Source organism: Salarias fasciatus, chromosome 3, assembly GCF_902148845.1.
Source record: "Salarias fasciatus chromosome 3, fSalaFa1.1, whole genome shotgun sequence".
NCBI classification, from domain to species: Eukaryota; Metazoa; Chordata; class Actinopteri; order Blenniiformes; family Blenniidae; genus Salarias; species Salarias fasciatus.
Window position 1 is genome coordinate 2971688 of NC_043747.1, and position 22919 is coordinate 2994606.

The following is a 22919-nucleotide window of genomic DNA, read 5'->3' on the forward strand; positions in this document are numbered from 1 at the left end:
TACGGACCAGCTGTTCGTGGGTTTTGGAGCCAGGGGGCGTGGAGCCCCACTGTCGGCCCAGGGTCTTACCCACCGGGTTGGTGGTGCTATTGCCGCGGCTTACGAGGCGCAGAACCGTCCTCCGCCGGCAGTGATTCGGGCCCACTCCTCACGTGGAGTCTCTACGTCAGTAGCTTTGTGCAGATGGGTCACTGCGGGCGGCATCTGTCAGGCTGCCTCCTTGTCCTCGGTGTCCACCTTTGGTGGCTCTGTCGATCTTAAGCGGGGACAGGGGTCCTGTCGCTTAAGTGGACAGTTTTGTTTTTTTTTCCGGCTGCTGTGTTTCCTTTGGGGAATCCAGGCTGCGCCGATGGACCCTGGCGCATGCCGGCTTGACTCTGTTGAGGCCTTACCCGGCGTATGAGTTTGTTGACGTTATGTCACGGGCATTACTCAGACATGCGTACGGTCAGCGCCTCAGTGCGAGGGCGCTTGGCGTCAGTGTCTTGGGGCTCTGTGGGCGGTGCCTGGCGTACGGCCTGCTTTGCTCCTTCATTCCCAATCCTTAATTCGCCAATCTTGTCAGCCTGTCCAGCTGGGGGTAGATTTATCCCTACGGCCTCAGCCTTGGTGGTTACCATAAGCGAAGCCCGTAGGTGGGCTCACTGGTAGAACTGTAGTTACGTTCAGTATCTATAATAAAGAATTTCAAATCAGACCTTTCAGATTTTCAGATTTTAATGGCAATTAATAAATTCCAACCGGCACACGTTTTCTCCCGTACCATCCCCCACCATGGTCATAATATACTCCCCAAGGATTACACTCAGTGAATATTATGGAATTTTTATTTATTCTTTTAAAATAATACACTAGGCCACACAAGACTATTTATTTTTCTTCTTTTCTAACCTGTGCTGTCCAGCTGCATTAATGTTGTGGTTTTACTTTTTCTTCCTTTGAATACTGGCTCAAATTATTTTTGGATCTGACAAACAGATTTTTGGATCTTCTGTTGGGCTTTTGGGATTATTCTACCCACTAATCCAATGCGTCATTCTCTCTTTCTTCATTTGTCATTCAAATGTCTTTTTTTGACACTTTTTTGACTGTCTTTTTTTCTGGCTGATTCATTCTATATCTTCATCCTAAGTTGTTGTTGTCCTCCTTGTCTTTTTCAAATAACTTTTTCTTGGGATTCATGTCCCTGTCATTACTGTCTTTTTTTCTGGCTGATTCATTCTATATCTTCATCCTAAGTTGTTGTTGTCCTCCTTGTCTTTTTCAAATAACTTTTTCTTGGGATTCATGTCCCTGTCATTACTGTCTTTTTTTCTGGTTGATTCATTCTATATCTTCATCCTAAGTTTGTTGTTGCCCTCTTTGTTTTTTTCAAATAATTTTTTTGGGATTATTGTCACTGTCATTACTGTCTTTTTCTTGTCACTTTTTCTGTCTTAATTGTATCCTGCACGTTAGTGCGGGACACAATACTTGGCTATTTTATCTTGAGTTTTTGGAATTTTTTTCCTCTCTTTTTTTTAGACTTTAGCAGATTTTTTTCCTCATTTTGCGGAAGTGTGATGGGATATGGAGGTCTTTTGTGGGCCAGGTGTGATTACTCTGGGAGAGTGTGATCACCCTCCTGCTGCGGAATGTTGATGATGGCCACCTTGCACAGCTGCAGGTGAAGACTCTCCAGCTTTTCAGTGTCTTCCTTTTGCTGCCTAACTTTCTCCCGCCGCTGCTGCTCCTGCTGAAGCTTGGCTCGGTTGTGCTTCTGTTTGAGGTCCTTCTTCTCCTGTTGTGCCTGCCAGATTTTGACGTCCCTCTCCTTCAGCAGAGTCTCGCCGTTCTCATGCCGAGGTTTGGGCACTCCCTGTACGTACAGGCCCGGCTCCCTGTGGTGCCGCTGCTCCTGTAAAAGTCTCGCTTTCTTGTTTTGCTGCAGAGTCTTCTTCGCCTCCTGCTGTGCCTGCTGGAATGTGTCCTCCTTGTGCTGCTGATAAGTCTTATTCTGCTCCTGCAGTTGTTGGGCCTTCTCCTTGTGTCGCTTCACTTTCTCCCGCTGCTGCTGCTCATAGTGAAGCTTGGCGTCTTTGTGCTTCTGTTTGAGGTCCTTCTTCTCCTGGTGCGCCTGCCGGATGTTGACAGTCCTCTCCCTCAGCAGAGTCTCACTCTTGTCATACAGAGGTTTGGACACTCCCTGTACGTACAGGCCCGGCTTCCTGTGGTCCTGCTGCTCCTGTAAAAGTCTCGCTTCCTGCTCCGCCTCCTGCTGTGCCTGCTGAATTTTGTCCTCCTCCTGCAGTTGTGTGAAGTCCCTCGGCTGCAGCAGAAGTTTCCTCTTGTCCTTTTGAATTTTGCCCTGTTCTTTATGCTGCAGAACCGTCTTCCTGATCTCAAGGATCCTTGTTTCCTCTTTCTGCTTTTGAAGCCTTAACTGTTCCTGCAGCTCTTCCTTCTCCTGCATGATTTTCACCTTCCTCTGCTGTTGCCGAACCTCATTCTTTTCCTTCATGGATTGCACCTCCTCCTGCCTCTGCTGTATCTTCTCCCTGTGCTCCTGCTGCTCCTGCTGGCGTTTGGCCTCCTGCATCTGTTTCCGAAGCTTTTTATCCTCATGGTGCTTTTGCACAAGCTTGGCCTGAGTCTGCTGCAGCAGAAGCCTTCTTGTCACGAGTTGCCCCTGCTGAGGTTCTGTCTCCTCGTCCCGGTGCTCCTGCGGGGGTTTGGCCTCCTCCAGCTGCTGAGGTTCTGTCTCCTCGTCCCGGTGCTCCTGCGGGGGTTTGGCCTCCTCCAGCTGCTGAGGGAGCGTCTCCTCGTCCCGGTGCTCCTGCGGGGGTTTGGCCTCCTCCAGGTGCTCCTGCGGGGTTTGGCCTCCTCCAGGTGCTCCTGCGGGGGTTTGGCCTCCTCCAGGTGCTCCTGCGGGGGTTTGGCCTCCTCCAGGTGCTCCTGCGGGGGTTTGGCCTCCTCCAGGTGCTCCTGCGGGGGTTTGGTCTCCTCCTCCAGGTGCTCCTGCGGCGATTTGGCCTCCTCCAGGTGCTCCTGCGGCGATTTGGCCTCCTCCAGGTGCTCCTGCGGGGGTTTGGCCTCCTCCAGGTGCTCCTGCGGCGATTTGGCCTCCTCCAGGTGCTCCTGCGGGGGTTTGGTCTCCTCCAGGTGCTCCTGCGGGGGTTTGGCCTCCTCCAGGTGCTCCTGCGGGGGTTTGGCCTCCTCCAAGTGCTCCTGCAGGAGTTGGGCCTCCTCCAGGTGCTCCTGCGGCGATTTGGCCTCCTCCAGGTGCTCCTGCGGGGGTTTGGCCTCCTCCAGGTGCTCCTGCGGGGGTTTTGCCTCCTCCAGGTGCTCCTGCGGCGATTTGGCCTCCTCCAGGTGCTCCTGCGGGGGTTTGGCCTCCTCCAGGTGCTCCTGCGGGGTTGGCCTCCTCCAGGTGCTCCTGCGGGGGTTTGGTCTCCTCCAGGTGCTCCTGCGGGGGTTTGGCCTCCTCCAGGTGCTCCTGCGGGGGTTTGGTCTTCTGCTGCACAGGCTTCCCCTTCTGCTCCTTTGGCTCCTGAGGCCGTTTGATGTCCTTGTTCTTGTGCTGCAGCTTCTTCTGCTCCTGCAGCAGCTTCGCCTGCTGCTGCTGACACTTTTCCTTCTGCTCCTGCACAAGTTTGGCTTTCCTCTGCTGTTCCAGAAGCTCTTTCTCCTCCTTTTTCTTCTGCTTGAGGTCCATCTCCTTCTGCAACTGCATGAGTTTGTTCTTCTCGTGCAGGCGTTGGGCCTCCTCCTTCTTCTGCCGAAGCTTATTCTTCTCCTCCAGAAGTTTAGCCTCTTTCTCATGCTTCTCGCGGTTTTTCTGCTCCTCCTTCATGAGCCGCTCCTTCACTAACATTTTTTCCTTTTCCTCTTGCTGTTGCTTCTTCTTCTCCTGCTGGAGTTGAGCCTCTGTCTGCCGCCGCAAATGCTTCTCCTTCTTCTGCTGCTCCTCCTGCAGCAGTTTGGCTTCCTTCTCCGCCTGCAGAAGCTCCTTCTCCTCTTTCTTATTCTGCTGGAGCATGGCCTCCTTCTGCTGTTGCTCAAGCTTCTTCTTCTCCTGCAAACGTTTAGCCTCTTCCTTTTGCTGTTGAATCTTTTTCTTCTCCTGAAGAATTTGCTCTTCCTTCTGTTGCTGAAGAAGAAGCTTCATCTCCTGCTGCTCCTGCTGGACTTTGGCCTGCTTCTGTTGTTGCTGCGCAAGCTTCATCTGCTCCTGCTGGACTTTGGCCTCCTTCTTGAGCTCCTGCTGACGCTTCGTTTGCTCCTGCAGGAGCCTGGCTGTCGCCTCCTCCTCTTGCTCGAGCTTCCTCCTCTGCTCCAGAAGTTGGGCCTCCTCCTCCTGCTGCTGAAGCTTACTCTTCTCCTGAAGACGTTTGGCCTCCTCCTCGTGCTGCTGGCGCTTCAGCTGTTCCTGCTGCTTGTGCTGCTCCTGTAGATGCTTCGTCTCCTTGTGCAGCTGCTGAAACTTTTTCTTCACCTCCAGCAGCTTGGTCTTATCCTGCTGCTGGAGTTGTTTCTCCGCCTTCTCCTGGTGCTTCTGCTGAGGTTTGGTCTTATCCTGCTGCTGGAGTTGTTTCTCCGCCTTCTCCTGGTGCTTCTGCAGAGGTTTGGTCTTATCCTGCTGCTGGAGTTGTTTCTCCGCCTTCTCCTGGTGCTTCTGCAGAGGTTTGGTCTTATCCTGCTGCTGGAGTTTTTTCTTCTCTTTCTCCTGGTGCTCCTGCTGAGGTTTGGTGTCCTGCTGCAGACGCTTGCCCTTCTGTTCCTGGGGGTCTTGCTGTCGTTTAGCCTCTTTCTGCTGACACTTCTTCTCTTCCTGCAGAATCTTTTCTTCCAGCTTCAGAAACCTTTCCTTCTGCTCCTCCTGGAGTTTGGCTTCCCTCTGCCGCTTCAGAAGCTCCTTCTCTTCTTTGTTCTTCTGCAGGAGCAGGGCCTCCTTCTGTTGTTGCTCAAGCTTCTTCTTCTCTTGCAGGCGTTGGGCCTCCTCCTTCTTCTCTTGCCGCTTTTTCTTCTCCTGCAGAAGTCTATCCTCCTTCTCCTGGTCCTGTTGTAATCTCTGCACCTGCTTTGTGATCTGCTCATCGATTTCAGTTGCTTCCTTTTGCTCCCGCAGCTGCTTCTTCTTCTCCTGCTGGAGTTGAGCCGCCGCCTGCCGCCGCAAATGCTTCTCCTTCTTCTCCTGCTCCTCCTGCAGCAGTTTGGCTTCCTTCTCTGCCTTCAGAAGCTCCTTCTCCTCTTTCTTCTTCTGCTGGAGCATGGCCTCCTTCTGCTGTTGCTCAAGCTTCTTCTTCTCCTGCAAACATTTAGCCTCTTCCTTTTGCTGTTGAATCTTTTTCTTGTGCTGCAGAGCTTGCTCTTCCTTCTGCTGCTGAAGCAGTTCCTTCTCCTGCTGCTTCTGCAGGCGGCTGGCCTGTTTCTGCTGTTCCTCCAGAAGCTTGTCCTGCTCCTTCAGTCTTTTGGACCTCGCCCTGACCGCTTGCAGACGTTTCAGTTGCTCATCAAGACGAATTTCCTCCTTCAGCTGCTCTTGCTCTAGCTTGATCTTCTGCTCTGTGATATCGTCTCGCTTCTCCTGCAGTTGCTCAACGACCGACTCCTCCTGCTGAGTGTGGTCCTCCATGTGTGTGTCCAGGTCTGTGAGATTCGCCGTCTCCATGACGGATGCTGACATTCGCTCCGTGTGAATGTTCCTGTTAGGGCTTCTTTCCATTCAAGTGTCCTCTATCAATCCTACAACACATTGACAAATGACAGCTGTAAATACACACTGGCAAATAGTTTTACTACAATAATATGTGGAGTAAATAATAATGCTGAAACCTCACAAACACATGAAAAATGTTGCAGTGATAAAAGCGTGCCAAAAGTGAAGTAGTTGTAGAATTGTTTTTGTACTTGAATAATGTTTTTTTTTTTTTTTTTAATTGAAGAAATATGTTTCTTTGTATGTGTAAAGCATGTGTTTGTTTCTGACTCATCCATCCATCCACACTTTCAACCGCTTTTCTGGGACCGTGTCACGGTGGGGGGGAAGCAGTCTAAGCAGGGATGACCAGACTTCCTTGTCTCCAGATTCATCCTCCAGCTCTTCCGGGAGGATCCCAAGGCAGCTCTACTCCGAGCTCCTCCCTGGTGACTGAGCTCCTCCCCCTGTCTCTAAGGGAGTCCAGCCCCCCTACGGAGGAAGCTCATTTCGGCCGCTTGTATCCGGGATCTTGTCCTTTCGGTCATGACCCAAAGCTCATGACCATAGGTGAGGGTGGGAACGTAGATTGACCGGTAAATCCAGATCTTCGCCTTTCGACTCAGCTCCCTCTTCACCACAACGGATCGATACAACGACCTCATCACTGCAGACGCTGCATCGATCCGCCTGTCAATCTCACCTCCATCCTTCCTTCACTCGACCCCAAGATACTTAAACTCCTCCACCTGGACCAGAGTCTCTCCACCGACCTGGAGGGGGCAGGCCCCCCTCTTTCGGTCGAGGACCATGGCCTCGGATTTGGAGGTGCTGATCCTCATCCTTGTCGCTTCACACTCGGCTGCGAACCGCCCCAGTGCATGATGGTCCAGGTTCGATGAAGCCAACAGAACAACATCATCTGCAAAAACCAGAGATGAAATCCTGTGGTCCCCGAACCGGACCCCCTCCGGCCCCTGGCTGCACCTAGAAATTCTGTCCATAAAGATTATGAACAGAACCGGTGACAAAGGGCAGCCCTGCTGGAGTCCAACATGCACCGGGAACAGGTCCGACTTACTGCCGGCAATGCGGACCAGACTACTACTCCGGTCATACAGAGACCGGACGGCCCTTAGCAAGGGGCCCCGGACTCCGTATTCCCGGAGCACCCCCCACAAGACACCACGAGGGACACGGTCGAATGCCTTCTCCAAATCCACAAAACACATGTGGACTGGTTGGGCGAACTCCCACGAACCCTCGAGCCCCTATGGAGGGTATAGAGCTGGTCCACTGTTCCACAGCCAGGACGAAAACCGCATTGATCCTCCTGAATCCGAGGTTCGACTATCGGTCGAATCCTCCTCTCCACTACCCTGGGACAGACTTTCCCAGGGAGGCTGAGTGTGATCCCCCTACAGTTGGAGCACACCCTCCGGTCCCCCTTTTTAAACAGGGGGACCCCAACAACATACCATGAGGGACACACTTGAATGCCTTTTCCAATCCACAAAACACATGTAAACTGATTGGGCAAACTCCCATGAGCCCTGGAGCACCATTTGGAGGGTCTAGAGCTGGTCCAGAGTTCCAGGATTAGGACAAAAACCGTTTGGTTAACTCCTGGATCCGACGTTCGACTATCGGTTAAATCCTCCTCTCCAGTACCCTGGCATAGACTTTCCCAGGGAGGCTGAGGAGTGTGATCCCCCTATAGTTGGAGCACACCCTCCGGTCCCCCTTTTTAAACAGGGGGACCACCACCCCGGTCTGCCAATCCAGAGGCCTGTCCCCGACCGCCACGCGATGTTTCAGAGACGTGTCAACCAAGACAGTCCCTGCACATCCAGAGAGTTGAGGTACTCAGGGCGAATCTCGTCCACCCCCGGTGCCTTGCCACCGAGGAGCTTACCGACCACCTCAGTGACTTCGGCTTGGGTGATGGACGAGTCCACCTCTGAGACCTCAGTCCACCTCTGAGACCTCAGTCCACCTCTGAGACCTCAGCCTCTGCTTCCTCTACAGAAGACGTGGTGACGGGATTGAGGAGGTCCTCAAAGTATTCCTTCCACCATCCTGTAATATCCCCAGTGGAGGTCAGCAGCTCCTCCTCCACTGTAAACAGTGTTAGTGGAGACCTGCTTTCCCCTCCTGAGGCGCCGGACGGTTTGTCAGAACTTCTCGGAGGCCGACCGGTAGTCCTCCTCCATGGCCTCCTGAACTCCTCCCAGACCCGAGTTTTTGCCTCCACAACTGCTCGGGCTGCAGTTCTCTTGGCCTGCCGGTTCCTGTCAGCTGCTTCTGGAGTCCCATGAGCCAACAAGACTCTACAGGACTCCTTCTTCAGCTGGACGGCCGCCCTTACTTCCTGTGTCCACCACCGGGTTTGGGGGTTGCCGCCACGACAGGCACCGGAGACCTGGAGACCACAGCTCCGGCAGCTGCTTCGACAATGGAGGTGGAGAACATGGAGAACATGGTCCACTGGGACTCAATGTCCCCAGCCTCCCTCGGGACATGAGAGAAGCTCTCCCCGAGGTGGGAGTTGAAAACCCTGCTGACAGAGGGTTCCACCAGACCCTCACAACACGTTTGGTTCTGCCAAGTCTGTCGGGTTTCCTCCTCCGCCAGAGAATCCAACGAATCCAGTGAATCCAGTGAATCCAAGGTGAAATAGAGAGGTTTTTTTTTTTTTGCACTGTGTGAGTCTCAAGCCTTTCATGGATGCATGGGGCAGATTTCATGTCTGTAGGATCATCTATTCAGGCTCAGTGAGTTTGGAAAGATGTGTGAACGTTTGGATTCAGGCGAGAAAAATCTCTCTCCAAAATGCATTGGAGCGGACGGCTGAAAATGCTGCACTCATGGAATTCCCCATTCATTCCGGGTGAGAGTCGCCCAAAAAACAGAAAAATCATCCCCGAACAACTCCACGCTGAGTCGCTCATTAGTACGGCTTCACGTAGAGAAGCATTTTGTCCTCTAAGCAGACGTGAAACCCTCTTCTCAATATCTTTTACCAAATTTAAATGATGAGCCTTCAGGTACGGAGAGCGCTTTAGCCATTTTTGGGACTTTACAATCAGTGTGTATTGAGAGTCTCGACCAGGAGTCTCCAGCCCTGTTCCTGCACAGCCCCTGTTCAACATGTTTTAGCTCTTTCCCTGCTTCAACACACCTGAATCTGATGATTCTGTCCTCACAAGCACAGAGCAGAGCCCAGCGACGAGCCTGTTCGTGCCAGCAGGTGTGTTGAAACAGGGAGGGAACCATTACATGCTGGGTAGGGGCTCTGCAGGAACAGGGTTGGAGACCCCTGGTTTAGAGCGTGCATATTTAAAGTGGACATATTATGTTTTTTCACTTTGTGAAGAGTTTCTTATAGCGGTATGTGTTGCCGTAGCCTGTTCTGAGGAGAGCTCCTTCGAGCGACTTCGTAGACCGCTGAAACTCCGAACAAAGGATGAATTTAGGGCAAACAAACTTAAATACTATATTTTTGGGCTTCTGAGGATCATATGTCCCCTTTAAGTTAGAGTATGGGAGGCTCTCACTTCAAACCACCCAAAAACTTCTCTCTCTCGTCCCTGAGGCCATATTTCTGGCTCAATCTGCACAAATTTTTGCTGAAAACGTGGGGATTTTTGTCGTGACTCCCACAATCGAGTACTTGTCTCTGTCTCAAACGGTTCTCTCTGGAGATGCATTCGTTTGAGGAGAGTGCCGGATTTTTTCCCATCCGCTCCAATGCATTTGGTAGAGAGATATACACACTCGTTATGGCTATAGGGGTGATCCTACAGACATGGAATCTCCAGGATAAATCCATGCAAGGCCTGTGACTGGCATAGTGCAAAAAAACCCCTGTCAATTCCGTGTCTCGGTTCTCGAACAGCGCCATTTAACCAACCATGCGCACTGCCTGAAAACCTGCAGATTCCCTGTCATGGCTGCAGGGTGCAGCGTGTTTCCATGGCAACTGCAGCGCAGCTGCAGACTCTTGCCATGGCTGATCTCAGCTCAGAGCTGACAGTGGACTATGGAGGACTTATACAAACACACACAACATACTAAGCCACGGTCTTTGTGGTTCTCTCAGTGCTTTCAGTTTTTCCCTCTCTCCGACGGTTCTCTCTCCAGACGCATTTGTTCGGGGCGAGTGGAGAACCTCCTCCCAGCCGCTCCAGGGCATTTTGGAGAGAAAATTTGTCCCTGAAATCCTCATAAAGCTCTATTTGGCTATACGTATGATCCTACAGACATGAAATACTCCTGAATTTCCCCTCAGGAGCCAGTATCAGACTGCTCTCCTTTAACCCGCCGGAAATAAAACATGTTTTGTGTGTTTTTTGAGGTTTCTTCATGATTAAACTACAAACAGAATTCCTTCTTACCTGTGCAAAGCTACTCGACGCTGTAGCTGCAGCTCATCCAGTCTAGCATCAGTCAGTGGGATTTTTTTCAGATATTCCAATTCATACTCTGATGTCTGATGACGTCATCACGGGACAAACGAAAGTCTGAGAAGGCTCCGCCCACCGCTCGCTCTACTGTTGCCTAGCAACAGGCCGTGCAGCTTTACATACAAGAAAACTGGGTCAAAGTTCATCTAAACCCCGCCCAGCTGAAAATAAATGAATAAACATTAAAAAAAAAAAGCACGTGCCTGATAAAGCTGTGTTTTCCAGGAGCGTGAAGAGAAGAGTTTAATCACTTAACACACACACACACACACACACACACACACACACACACACACACACACACAGGGCAGACACACGAGGGCTGGAGACCCAGCCAGAGGGGCAGGTTTAGACCCAAAATGAAAACCTGTCTCCACGCAGCGACTTGTGGCGTGTTTCATATTTTGATTTCTCCACATGCTTTGTTGTGAGAGATATTGGACATGTGGTGTGTTTTTTCATGCATTCCAGTGATATCTGGTCATTTAGGAGCCTGGAGTCTCCTGTTCATGTCCAGATAAACTCCTCATCTACTGATAATGTCCCGGCCTCCGGCCTCCGGCCTCCGGGGAGCCTGTTGCCTTGTGGGGCAGTAAGAAAAGACACGATCGTCCATGTGTGACCACTGTAAACGCCATTTAATTTGCCTCCTCCGTGACAAAAACACGTTTCCACGTTCAAATTCAAACCCATCAAGACCACAACACATACACAAACACCCTGTTTACAGTGAACTGGCTCTAACGTGTGAAATGTCACGGTTCCACAAAGCTTCTGACCGGCGTCACGTGGTGCACGGACATCAGGAATGCTGGGTGAAAAACATCTGAGGACGAGGAGACAGATGATGAATCAGACAGGTCCAGAGTCCAGAGGCCATCAGAACCTTCACAGCCGGGGCACCGAGGAGGACGCTCTTTCAAAGCAGGACGGTGATAATGCTCACACAACTCGCCTCCTTTTCTAAAACTCATTTCTTTCATCATCTCTGATGTTATGGAGCAACGTTTTATTGACCCTTTGCGTGTTATTATTAATATATTAAAATACATGTTGTTCCCTGATTATTATTTTTTCCAAATCTCACATGGAGATATGAAAGCAGCCAGTGGTTCTGCATGCCACACAAGGAGCACTTTTTGTCCACTGAGCACCTGCCCCCCAAAATACCTGAGAACGCCATGGAACAGCCCAGATGACGTCCTCCAGAGCTGAACCCGCTCTGTCTGCACAAGCTTCTGCCTGTCTGCAAATAGACTCACATTTCAGTTCAGTCAGAACTCCTTAACTCCAATACATTCTTTTTTTTATGTAATAATTTGGATGTATAAACATGAACATACAGCTCAAGTTGAGCATCAGAACGGAACCAGTGAGTTATATAATGAGCCGTGTCTTTCTATTGCCAGAGTAATAAGACTCAACTCCAGGCCTCGCATGTTACAGGTTTCTCTCTGTTGCAACACTCCTCATTCTGAAGCTGGGGCTGCAACCAGGAGGGACCTGGAACATGCAGGACTGTGGAGCAGCCCTGAGTTAGAGGCGCTTTATGGTACTATAAATTTGATTAACTGTATCATAGTGCATGGTATCATATTGTACCCTGTTCTGTATCCTGTCATACTGTATCATACTGTACCATATTATACCATTTTGTATCACAAAGTACAAATGGTACAGCGACGCACTGCATCATGTACTGTGGCCGTGGTGGTGCAGTACACTCTCTGTCCAGCAGGTGGTGGTGCAATACCAGGCACCAAGCTCAGGCTGTAAAAAAATTAATTTAATGCTGAAGTGCAGAAAAGCTGTAACTCCAGGGAAATTCCAGCAGGGGGGGGCGATGATGTTGGTTTAAAAAAGAACTCAACTCCCATTGGAACTCATTTCAAAATGCCAATTTTCAGTTTGCAAATAAACATATTAAAACCCCGGTCTCAGAGCATGTTCTGGTCTCTGTCACTAGTTTTCCACAACTGTGTTGTCGTGACCAGACTCTGGTTTTCACACAAAACATCTGTTAATTTTATTTTATGAGTCAAAGTTTTGAACAAATCAGCCAATCACAGCTCCTCATCTGTCCATGTGATGTGGTCATGTGACAGGCTGGACCAATCACATTTACTTCAAAAGCTTCAAAACGGGATTTCAGAGCGCTGTGGGGGGCGCAGCGTTAGTCCTGTGCAGTACAGCCCTGCGTCCAGCAGCGGGCGCTGCAGTACACCCCTCCATCCAGCAGAGGGCGCTGCAGTACACCCCTCCGTCCAGCAGAGGGCGCTGCAGTACACCCCTCCGTCCAGCAGGCGGTGGTGCAGTACAGCCCTCCGTCCAGCAGAGGGCGCTGCAGTACAGACGGGACTGCGAGGAAGCTAAAGCGGCGCCATTTCAGTTCATTCATCGGTCTCGAGGCCTCCGCCACCTTCTAGGTAAGTAGAAGCTGTTAGCGCTCCTCTGGCCGCGCGGGGAGTTTATAAAGACCGTGGCGAGCCGTGTGCTCTCTCCGCGGGCTCTCCGCCGCGCTGTGGGATAGGGGCGCGGGCGGTGGGCGGTCTGTCCCCCCGGTTCTCCTCCGTGCTATCCACCGGGCTGTGGTCTGTCCCTCCCCCCGGCTCTCCGCGGCTGTTCTCCGGGCTGCAGCCTGATTTAGATGCGCAATCACAGCTCAGATTTCTGGATAGATTCTCAATCTTTTTGAGGGAAGCGTGGTTCTGATGAGCGGATTGAATGCTTGTCGGTGACCGGTAGCTTGTTTACATCGGCGCTAGCAGACATTTGGCACACGCACGTATTGCTATTATTACACCTGGTGTTTCAGATCCATCCGTTCCCATGTTATCTGATGACCACACACCGCTTTCTTCAAAACAATAGAGAAGCCTTCGCATGACGTCAGCCAACTTCCGCTTTCTCACGCAAAGAACGTCTTTACATCCGGGCAGCAGTGGTCAAGCCAAGCTAAAGCTAGCAGAGCACAGGCTCTGCTAATCACTGCGGTAGCTGGATATCACGTCTACGTTACTGAGTCTGGTAAACCGGCTTAGCTTCATGGTGCGTTCAAGTGCACCCCAGGAGCTCCTTTGTTCTTTATTTCATTGGTAGAAGTAGATGCTTTCTTGTTTGTTTGTTTGTTTTACTGCATGTTCTTGTTCTGCATGCCTTCAGGTGCCTCTGTGGCATTTTTCACAGTTACTTAATGCACATCCAACACATATCTGTTCAGACGGATTTAAGACAATTTCCCCATGCAGAAAATGAATGTTATCTTATTCAGGATGGTGTGTTGTGACATCCACCCATCTCTCTCTCTCTCTGTCTCTCTCATTCTTGTACAAAATTTGACGTAATTTCACCGCATTTACTTTATGTTCTCATTCATGCCCACGCATGTGTTTTAATGGAAATAGAAAAGATAAATCTGCCTGTATAATATATGTATTAAGTGTGAATTAAATGTGCAATGAAGTAAAATCCCTAATTTTAATCCACTTGAAAATTGACAGAGGTACATGAAGCACTAGAAAGCATTGACAGTTAAACATATTTCAACAAAAAAAAAAAGATTTTTAAAAAGCACTTCAGGTGTACTTGAACGCATCACAAGGTCCTGTTGGCTGAACCGTACTAAACATTGTACGTATTAAACACCATCAACTGTAGTAATACCATTAATGCTGTCTGCAGAACTGTTTACAAGATGGTGTGGATGCATATCAAGTCATTCACTGGCAGACGTTTCTGCTCTTCTAGGAAACAAGCGCACCTTCCCATCATGGTGAAAATATTCATTGGTAACCTCGCCTGCAACACCACGGCGGAGGAGCTGCGGGAGCTCTTCGAGAAGTACGGCAATGTCACCGAGTGCGACATCGTCAAGAATTATGGCTTCGTGCACATGAGCAACATGTCGGAGGCGGAGGAGGCCATCCAGAACCTCAACCAGCAGCAGCTGAACGGCTGGCGCATGAACGTGGAGATGAGCAAGGGCCGGCCCAAGTCCACCACCAAGCTGCACGTCAGCAACCTGGGCGAGGGCGTGACCAGCGAGGTGCTGCGCGCCAAGTTCGAGGAGTTCGGCCCCGTGATGGAGTGCGACATCGTGAAGGACTACGCCTTCGTGCACATGGAGCGGATGGACGACGCCATGGAGGCCATCAGCAAGATGGACAACACCGCCTTCAAAGGTACCGGGTCCGCCTCCCGCCGCCGCTCGCTGTGTTTTGCTCTGTGCGCGATGCTGAGGCGTCTTCTCTCCTCAGGTAAGCTGATGAGCGTGCAGCTGTCCACCAGCCGGCTCCGCACGGCGCCGGGGATGGGGGACCACACCGGCTGCTTCGTGTGCGGGAGACGCGGCCACTGGTCCAAGGACTGTCCCCTCCGGGACGACAGCTACGGCGACGGCCAGCGGGGCCGTGGCGGGCGGGGGCCCCCGCGCGCCCCCCCGACCTACAGCACCTACGGGGTGGCCTCCCCGCCGGCGGCGGCGGCGGATTACATGCAGAGCTCCGCGTACACCCGGAGCACCTACATGGGGGGCCTGCAGCCCCCGCCCCCTCCCCCCAGGGTCGGCGGCTACAGCGCCGAGGCGGCGGGCTACTACAGCAGCAGGGCGGCCGCCCCCGCCACCGACAGGGCGGCGTACGACCGCCTCTACGGCAGCGACAGCTACTACGAGCGCTACCGGGCGTACTACGGCTCCAGCTACTTCGAGGACCGCCGCGCCGCCTACATGCCCCCTCCCCCGATGCCCCCGTCCTCCCTGTCAAAGATCTCCTCCAGCGCGGATCCGTACAGCCGCCGGGCGCCGCCCCCACCTGCCACCGCCGCCGCCCCCGCCGCCTCCATGTACTATGCACAAGACCACAGCGGCGTCAGGCGGATACCCGCCACCCCGACCAGCTACTCCTACGAGCAGGCGTCCTCCACGTCCGCCGCTTCCACGGGCTCCTACGCCGTCTCACAGTCCAAGGACCATTACACGCCGCGCTACGCGCCTTACTGAAGCCCCGGCGCCCAGGTGAGCTCCTCCCGGTGGCGTTTAGGGGCCCCGTTCACGCGACAGTGCTCAGGAGAACCGTTCTAGTCACCATCTAGTGGCCCGACATGCAAACTGCAGCGTCTGATTGTTTTTAAAACACTAATGCTGTAGTTTTCAGTGTACAACAGTAGGACTGAACGATTTTAAGAGAAGAACTGATAGTGATCTTTCTGGATTCGCGATATTTCTTCTAATCAGGCACGGTGCTGTGTATCAGGTTTAACCTTACGCCATTTGCTAAGCCCCGCCCCCAGATGCAAGCGAACTAATAGCATGCAACTAGCATCTTCCTACGAATGTCCACTGAGATTTCTTAGCATGTTAGCATGAGTGCTGTAGCGGTGCCAGCTGGGCGTATTTAACTCCTTTTCTTTTGTAACTTAGCTTAGCGTTAGCGTCAATGCTAACTTAGCCCAGAATCCTCCCGTATGGCTGCATGCTGGTAGGCAGATCCCGGGTCAGCCGCTAGCGCAGCGATCACCTGACACGGCGGGAAAACCGACCTCTGCTCTGTCCTCCAGGTGCGTCAGAGAGCTGCAGGACTCCGCCCCCCTCCTACCGTCAACGTCTTCAGGCTCCGCCACACGCAGAGAGAATCCCAGGAAGCAGGAGCCGGGTTCGGACACTGTCCCGTTTTCCTGGAGACGAATCGTCCCTTCGGCGTCGCCGGGCGCCGCGGTGATGATCGATCTGTACAAAACCAATAATTTCCCGCCGACTCTGCAGGTCTTCAGCTCAGTTTTTAGCTGTGTGTCGATTGTTTTTTTTTTTTTTTTCTTCTTCTTCTTCTTCTTTTTTTAATTCCTCGCACCTGTTGTAAAGTGTCTAAACAAAACAGCGTCCCCTGGGCTTTGTTGTGTCCCCTGAGGGGACACAACAAAGCCCAGGGGACGGTGTTTTGTCTGTCCCTTTAGAAGAGTTTTATTTTGATCATTAGTTACCATCCACCTGTATGTTTGAATGGAAGTCCCACAGCGTGACTGTCTCAGGGTGGGGGTGGAAAAGCTCACACGAAGGAACGAGAGGACCCGCTCAGGTCCAGATGAACGTGGCTTCATATCACATCGTCTAATATTTAAGCTCTTCAGTACAAAAAAAAAAGAAAACAACCATGAATAAAGAAGAAAAGCTTCACTTCCTCACATTTCCAACATTACGGCGTTTCTTTTACCTCCTTCAAATAACACGTTATAATTACTTCAGAATGTGGTTTCTTTCTTTGCTTGTAATGAGTTCTTGGATTTGGAGGCGTCCAGAGACTGTGTGTGTGAGAGAGTGTGTGTGTGGTATGAGGTCAAACATCTTGCTGTGGCTGAGATGTCTCTCTTTTTGTGATTTTTTTTTTTTTTTTTTTTTTTTTTTTTTTTTGCAGAGAACACACAGTTTCACCACACAGAAAAGAACATTCCAGACCATTTTAATGTGAATGAATCCCCAAACTCAAAATTCATACATCGTGTAAGCGAGTGAGTGAGTGGGACTTGACGCTGGTAGAGAGTGTGTGTGTGTGTGTGTGTGTGTGTGTGTGTGGTAGAAGTGTGGAGTGGGGCTCGGGGCTTGTAGAATTTGGGGGAGTTTCTCTTGAAGGTGCCTTGTTTGGTTTGCTTCGAGACGGATTTGAACTTTGTATTTTTCGTACGGCAGCGTCGGATTCAAATCTGAGAACATTTTTAATAAACCCGAAATTATTTTGACGGTGCTCTCCCTGTTCTTTCAACGCCGGCCGCTCGCTCTGATCAGAAGCTGTAAAGGTGACAACTGACGCCTTCCCCCCCCCCCCCGCTGAAGCCGTCCTGTGGAGAACGTGCTTCACGGCATTAACTCAACGCCGCGGAGGCAACGGGACGAAAGAGACTGAAGGAGATCAGCAAACTGCTGCACATTCACATGTGGGTAAAGAAGAAAGAAAAATACAGTTCAGTCTGTCTCTGTCCTCAACTGTGCAAAGCGTTGGTGAATAAATACTGGGACCATCCGTTCATTCTCTATCTTACTGTGGACGGGGACGGGAGGGGACGGACACACCGGGACGAACACACACTCACACCTCAGGGCTGTTTAGGGTCATCAGTAACCCTCGGCGTGTTTCTGGACTGTGGCGAGGAAAACACGCAAACTCCACACAGAAAGGCCCTGCTGGGATTTGAACCCAGGAACCAGTCCACTGTGAGGCGGGAATGCTAACCACACTTTTGTCTCACATGAAGACTCATTAAATGAGAACTGCATGAAACTTTTCAGCACACGTGGTGAAACCCCACGAGGCACTGAAGTGTGTTTTCATGATTAAATTGTTTAATGCCGACTTTATTTGATTGAACGTAATTATTAATACCTTTAAAACCACCCGCCGCTCCACGTTTTTTAGTTGTGCATAGAGAAGATTGATCAACCTGTCATAAAATCACAGAATTTGATAGGTTTCTATGAATACTGTCTGTATTTCTATGGTCGTTACGTCTCTGTTCATGTTTGGCCCCGCCCCCTGCGTGCGTCGTGACGCATGACGTCGCCGAGGCGCGGACCGCCATTTCACTGTAGAGCGCTAAAGGAGCGACACGAAGCCGCAGCTAAAGAGGTAAGAGCGGCCAGCAGAAGACGAGCGGCCCCTGTTTCTTATCTTAAGACTCGTTTTCTTCCTCCAAGGCTCGTTCTCTGCACCTAAACGTGTCGACGCGGCGCGACTTTTAGCCGAAACGTACAACCCGGGCCGTGAATGGCGCTCGTGTTAGCCTCCAAGCTAGCGGGTCGAGCCGCGAAGGCCTCAGATCGTCTCCGAGTTTCTTTTACAGAACCGTGTTTTGTGGTTCTAAGAGGCGAACCGGCTCGCCTCTGCGTCGTGATGCGCGGGAGTCTGTGCACGCTGTAGCAGCGCAGCTACCCACCGAGCTGCGGTAAAGCGAAAGCAACGAGAGTTCCGGGAGCTCGACGCCAACACGGACTGCGCCACAGATCGCCAGTGGGTCGTCCTCGTGATGTCTCCCACAACTAGCTTCAGTTCACATTAACAAAGAAGCGTTTTATTTTAATGTTACGCCTTAAATCGTGGCAACAACAGGTCAGAAACTCAAATCATTATGAAGTGACTGCGAAGGCGGTCATATAATCTCAAAACAGGAAGTGTAGTTTGAGTCCAGTGATTCCAAAAGAGTTAATGTGTAACGACTGTTCTCAACACGGCAAAGCATCAGCCGTGTTGAAAGTTTAATCCACCTATCTGTGTCTAGTCATTTTCACTTTAAATGTTAAAAAACACAATTGGTCACAATGCAGTGTAAATAGTCACATTTTGTGTATTTAAGTTTCAGAATACTGAGTCTTGGCCTTCTTGGTGCTTTGCAGTGTAATTTACAGTGATGCTCAGTAAACAGGCTCCCGTAAAGGGTCTTGTCTGCTTCACTCACCGCTGCCACACTTCATCTCTACTGTACTTCCATGAAATCCTACCTGAGAATCATCTTTAACAGTCAATACAACCGTTTCCTGATGGATCCTGTAACTTTTATGAGTTTTCCAGGGAAAGTTTTGGAAGTGACTAAATGTATTCCCCTGTTTTACATAAGTAGATATCAAGAAAGCCCAAAACACGTCCTTGAGGAATACCACTGCTCATAATGTTTGCTTGAGGGTGATTGTTAAGGGTTGAAGTTTAGAGGAAGCATTAATAAAGTAAATCTGTAGATTATGGTGAAATTAATGGCAAAATACAGAATTAAAAATTAGAAATGTAAAACTTTAGTGCACACATGTACACTTCGCTTTGAGACGATTCAGGTGAATCATCCCTAAAGTAATCTGGGTATCTTTTCCCTCCTCAGTGACGTAGAAGCTCCATCATGGTGAAGATCTTCATTGGGAACTTGTCCCCCGATACGACGTCGGACGAGCTCCGCTCGCTCTTCTCTCAGTATGGGAAGATCGCCGAGTGCTCCATCGTCAAAAACTTTGGCTTCGTGCACATGGACGACAAGGCGGAGGCGGAGGAGGCCATCCGCAACCTGCACCACTACGAGCTCAACGGCCAGCCCATGAACGTGGAGCTGAGCTGGGGCAAGTCCAAGGGCTCCACCAAGCTGCACGTGGGCAACATCGCCTGCACCAACCAGGAGCTGAGGGCCAAGTTCGAGGAGTACGGCGCCGTGCTGGAGTGCGACATCGTCAAGAACTACGCCTTTGTTCACATGGAGCGGATGGAGGACGCCATGGAGGCCATAAATCAGTTAGACAACACTGCGTTTAAAGGTGAACTAATGGGAAGGGAGAGGTGTGCTAATGATTGTGAACTGTTTGATTGTGTTGCTGCGGGGTGACAGGTAAGTCCCAGGTGAGTGCAGGACAGGAGGAGGTAAGCTGGGTGAAGCAGGGACTGATTTTAAAGCTGCTATCCGTAATGACGGCGGGGTGAGGGGGGTTAGCCAGGTCGCTTTGAGTACATGCATCAGGCTAGGTTAACTCTCCAGGTTGTGTTCTTGGGCTTCAATACGTGAAATGGTGCAACCACAGGAACAGAGCCTGAGCCGTGGGAGCTACTGTTGTGGTTGTACACATTTTTAGTTGTAGCTTCTTTGCATTAAAATGTGGATTCCAAGCGCAGGCTTTGACCTGATGCATGAATTTGCTCGACACCTGGTCTTGTCAGCCACCGGGCCCCGGACCAGTACCGGTCCAGGGATCGTTTGGTACCAGGCTGCAAAGCGAGAATGAAGTTTTATTTTGAAAGACGCTACACTTTCAACAGTGTGTCTTTTTGGCGCGTAACTCCATTTCAAGCCCTTGTTGGGGTTTTTTTTTTTTAAACACTGTCCTGTCAGTCCGCGGTAAAGTCAGGTTCAAAACCGGTCCGCGGTGCAAAAAGGTAGTGGCGCACTGTTAACCTTCAGTGTGTGTTAATGGAAGACACTCCTCGGTTCGAGAGAACACACCTCCACGGGGTTGTCCGTCTGAACCGTTCTAAATTTAAAAGTCCGGCGTGGGCCCTGGTTTGTCTCTGGTCGGCGCGGCTCGCGGGATCAGCCCGTTAGCTCGTGGGGAGTTACGGATTTCAGCTTTAACCATGACTTGTGATGTTGAATCGGTGAGATGTGTGCTGGTCTGTCTGAGAATCACTGCGGCACCGGTCCTTACTGAGTGTTTTCTTTTCAAGGCAAACTGATGAGCGTGAAGCTTTCGACTAGCCGCCTGCGTACTGCGCCGGGAATGGGAGACCGCTCGGGTTGTTATCGTTGCGGGCAAGAAGGCCACTGGTCCAAAGAGTGTCCACTAGACCAGAATGGCTACCACAGAAACGGCTCAGAGCCGAAGTCTGATGGATTCGATGCCTCGAGTTTTGCCGGGCGTGGTCCTAACAGGGCGTATCCTCCGGACTTCACCGGCGAGCCAGATTACAGCGCCAGCTACGCTCCGGTGCAGGGCTTTTCCCGGGGTGCTGCTCACGGCGGCGCCATGGCGGGGTACAGAAGAGGCGCGGGCTACGAGGGCGCAATGAGATACGGGCCGCACCCCGGCTACGGCTTAAATGCCGTCGCCGACCCGAACATGGCGCGGATGTACGGCAGCGAGGCGGCATACCGGGGCGGCGCCTCACTCTACGGCGCGGTGCCGGCCTACCCGATGCGACGGTCGCCTTACGAGGAGCGGGATCCGTACGGCGTCGTGGACTACTACGAGAAGTACAGGGCCAATACGTACGGCGGCAGTTATTTCGAGGAACGCCGCGGCGTCCCCCTGCCTGCTCCAGCCGCCACCACCACCTCCACGCCGCTAATGAGGGAGCGCCTGCCGCCCTCTAGCCTCGACCCGTACGAGTGCCCTCCCCTCCCTCCTCCACCGGCCCCCGTCACCTCATACTTCGCACGTGACCGGAGTCCGATCCGGAGAGTCGGTACCGAGACGGAGGGATACTCATATGAGCGTTCGCGCCTCTCCCCGGTGAACACCCTCCCAAGAAGCACCACCTTCGAGCATCCGCGGGACCCCGGCACGGAGCGCCCCCGGTATACTTACTAACCCCTGCAGCTGACCCCCCACCCCCCCGTTGAGCAGGTAGGGAAGCCCAAGTGCCATTGGCATCGTCACCGACCTCCAAACACCTGCAGCCGTCTGAAGATGTGTGATCCCACCCCCCCAGCGCCCCAGCCCCTCCCACCACCACCACACTGCTATGAGACAGCATTAGCTCCACCCAAAGCTACTCTGTCCAGATTTACTGCACATGCTAGCTGGTTAGCGTGCTAATTGCTAACTTCGACCCCAGAACAGACATGTGTGAAACCTGGTCTGTTCTTAAAGATTCTGAATGTCCTCAGTCCCACCACAAAGAGCCGTGAGCGCAACGGAAGTGCTTAAACACCTGGACTGAAGACCGCTGCAGTGCTGCCCCCTGCTGTACAGGAGTGCTGCCACCTGTTGGCACGTGCATGTTTGAACTGAAGGTGAGTCTCCGGGTCCCGGCAGCCTGCAGCGCCTCCCGTGTCTCCACGTGCTTCTTATTCCAGCGTAGCTGTGTCGGTGGAGGTTCACCACGCAGCGACGGGAAACCCAAACGTCTGGCAACGCAGACCTGTTCTTTAACGCCTGATCAAGAGGTTTTTATTCCCACAAAGCAAGATGTTGTCAGCTGATTGATGGGGATTGTGCTCCAGGTGGACGGTCTCATGGTGTAACCACGTACAGAAACCTACTGATGACTGCATGATGTGTATTTATTATATCATTATGTTGTGTCTTCACCATTCGACATGTAAAGCCTAGAATATTATGAATTTCCCCATTTTGCCTCGACTTGCTCGTGACCCTTCCTCTTTGTGTTTCTATTCCACCTCCTGTGAAGTTTCTTTTATTTTTTTTAAGTTGGATTAAAAGCTGCATTGTGATCCTTTTTTCTTAGAGATTCCTGAAATGAGACTTTTCTAGCTGTGACAAGCGAACAGCTTCACGTTTTCAGTGTGTAGTGATCAAAATTTAACTTCTGTCGTGAGTTCTGACTCTTCGCTTTCTGATTAAAAGCTGTTTGTCTTACATCTGGAGGCTGGACTCTTCTTTTTTTTTAAGGAATTGGTGGTAATTTAGTTGGTGTAATATTAGACAAACTGTTGACCTGTTTATTGTGTCAGTTTATTTCAAACAAGTGGTGAGAAAAGGTTTTATTAAGATCTCAATTTAATCACTGTACAATTCTAAATGCAGAATCCACGTGTTTTAAACATTGTGATATTAAAATTAGAGCCATAGATATATCTGAACCTGATGTAACTCTAAAACTGAGTCTTACAGCTGAAGTTCAAACCTTCAATGAAATCCTGATTGTCAAACTTTCACTTCATAATTTGTGTGAGTGGCCTCTTATCCTTCCTGTCTTCAGTATTTTCGTCCTATATAGCCGTATAAACATGTACTGCTGTGGTACAATAGTGCGGTGAGTTGATACAGAGCTGTTTAAGAACTACAGAGAAGAGATTTTGTGTTTAGTATAAAAAAAATTATTAGAATTACAAAAATATCACAAAGTGAAAATTCCAAACTAAAAGATGCACAATATGTCACAACTTTATAGCTACATTGATGTGAACAGTGATTGAGTTTCACAGAAGCTAAGGTTAAGAGCTTGAATTTTTCAGAGCTGGTCGTTTTATTTGGTAGAGTGATCGTAAAAATAAAATAAGATAATAAAAATAGATTTTATCGACTGTTTTAAATGTCAGATTCGACACATTTTGTTTCCAGATCTTCCAAAATGCTTCAA

At 50.8% G+C, this 22919-nt stretch overlaps 3 protein-coding genes across 5 annotated transcripts; 2 read left to right on the top strand and 1 right to left on the bottom strand.

The window, feature by feature from the left end:
- Nucleotides 1-1597: 1597 nt before the first annotated feature.
- On the bottom strand, nucleotides 1598-5650 carry LOC115386155 (trichohyalin-like). Its single transcript, XM_030088376.1, has 6 exons — nucleotides 5057-5650; nucleotides 4354-4909; nucleotides 3629-4290; nucleotides 3401-3577; nucleotides 2860-3357; nucleotides 1598-2815 (listed from the first exon to the last, which is right to left on the bottom strand). Exons 1-6 carry the CDS (start codon nucleotides 5648-5650, stop codon nucleotides 1598-1600), a joined length of 3705 nt encoding a protein of 1234 aa, XP_029944236.1.
- A 6842-nt stretch (nucleotides 5651-12492) lies between these two features.
- LOC115386040 (RNA-binding protein 4.1-like) lies at nucleotides 12493-16872 on the top strand. 2 transcript variants are annotated; one of them, XM_030088231.1, is made up of 4 exons: nucleotides 12493-12569; nucleotides 13891-14324; nucleotides 14400-15157; nucleotides 15700-16872. In XM_030088231.1, the coding sequence occupies exons 2-3, from the start codon at nucleotides 13913-13915 to the stop codon at nucleotides 15140-15142; spliced, it is 1155 nt and encodes a 384-aa protein (XP_029944091.1). In that variant the 5' UTR covers nucleotides 12493-12569; nucleotides 13891-13912; the 3' UTR covers nucleotides 15143-15157; nucleotides 15700-16872. The 2 variants fall into 2 exon arrangements, with proteins under 2 accessions (XP_029944091.1, XP_029944092.1); XM_030088232.1 differs by lacking the exon at nucleotides 12493-12569 and adding an exon at nucleotides 13076-13191.
- Nucleotides 16873-17679: 807 nt separating this feature from the next.
- LOC115381952 (RNA-binding protein 4.1-like) lies at nucleotides 17680-22197 on the top strand. 2 transcript variants are annotated; one of them, XM_030083602.1, is made up of 3 exons: nucleotides 17680-17756; nucleotides 18997-19420; nucleotides 20322-22197. In XM_030083602.1, exons 2-3 carry the CDS (start codon nucleotides 19015-19017, stop codon nucleotides 21182-21184), a joined length of 1269 nt encoding a protein of 422 aa, XP_029939462.1. In that variant the 5' UTR covers nucleotides 17680-17756; nucleotides 18997-19014; the 3' UTR covers nucleotides 21185-22197. The 2 variants fall into 2 exon arrangements, with proteins under 2 accessions (XP_029939462.1, XP_029939469.1); XM_030083609.1 differs by having other exon boundaries at nucleotides 18997-20461.
- Nucleotides 22198-22919: the final 722 nt, after the last annotated feature.

Excerpts from the sequence above, each read along its gene's own strand:
- LOC115381952 (XM_030083602.1), top strand. The coding sequence starts at position 19,015 with ATGGTGAAGATCTTCATTGGGAACTTGTCCCCCGATACGACGTCGGAC. Across the intron at positions 19,421-20,321 it reads AGACAACACTGCGTTTAAAG|GCAAACTGATGAGCGTGAAG; the intron begins GTGAACTAATGG and ends TTTCTTTTCAAG.
- LOC115386040 (XM_030088231.1), top strand. The coding sequence starts at position 13,913 with ATGGTGAAAATATTCATTGGTAACCTCGCCTGCAACACCACGGCGGAG. Across the intron at positions 14,325-14,399 it reads GGACAACACCGCCTTCAAAG|GTAAGCTGATGAGCGTGCAG; the intron begins GTACCGGGTCCG and ends TTCTCTCCTCAG.
- LOC115386155 (XM_030088376.1), bottom strand. The coding sequence starts at position 5,650 with ATGGAGACGGCGAATCTCACAGACCTGGACACACACATGGAGGACCAC. Across the intron at positions 4,910-5,056 it reads ATGAGCAGATCACAAAGCAG|AACAAAGAAGAGAAGGAGCT; the intron begins GTGCAGAGATTA and ends CTCCTGCAGAAG. Across the intron at positions 4,291-4,353 it reads CAAACGTCTTCAGGAGAAGA|AGGAGGAGGCGACAGCCAGG; the intron begins GTAAGCTTCAGC and ends AGCTCGAGCAAG.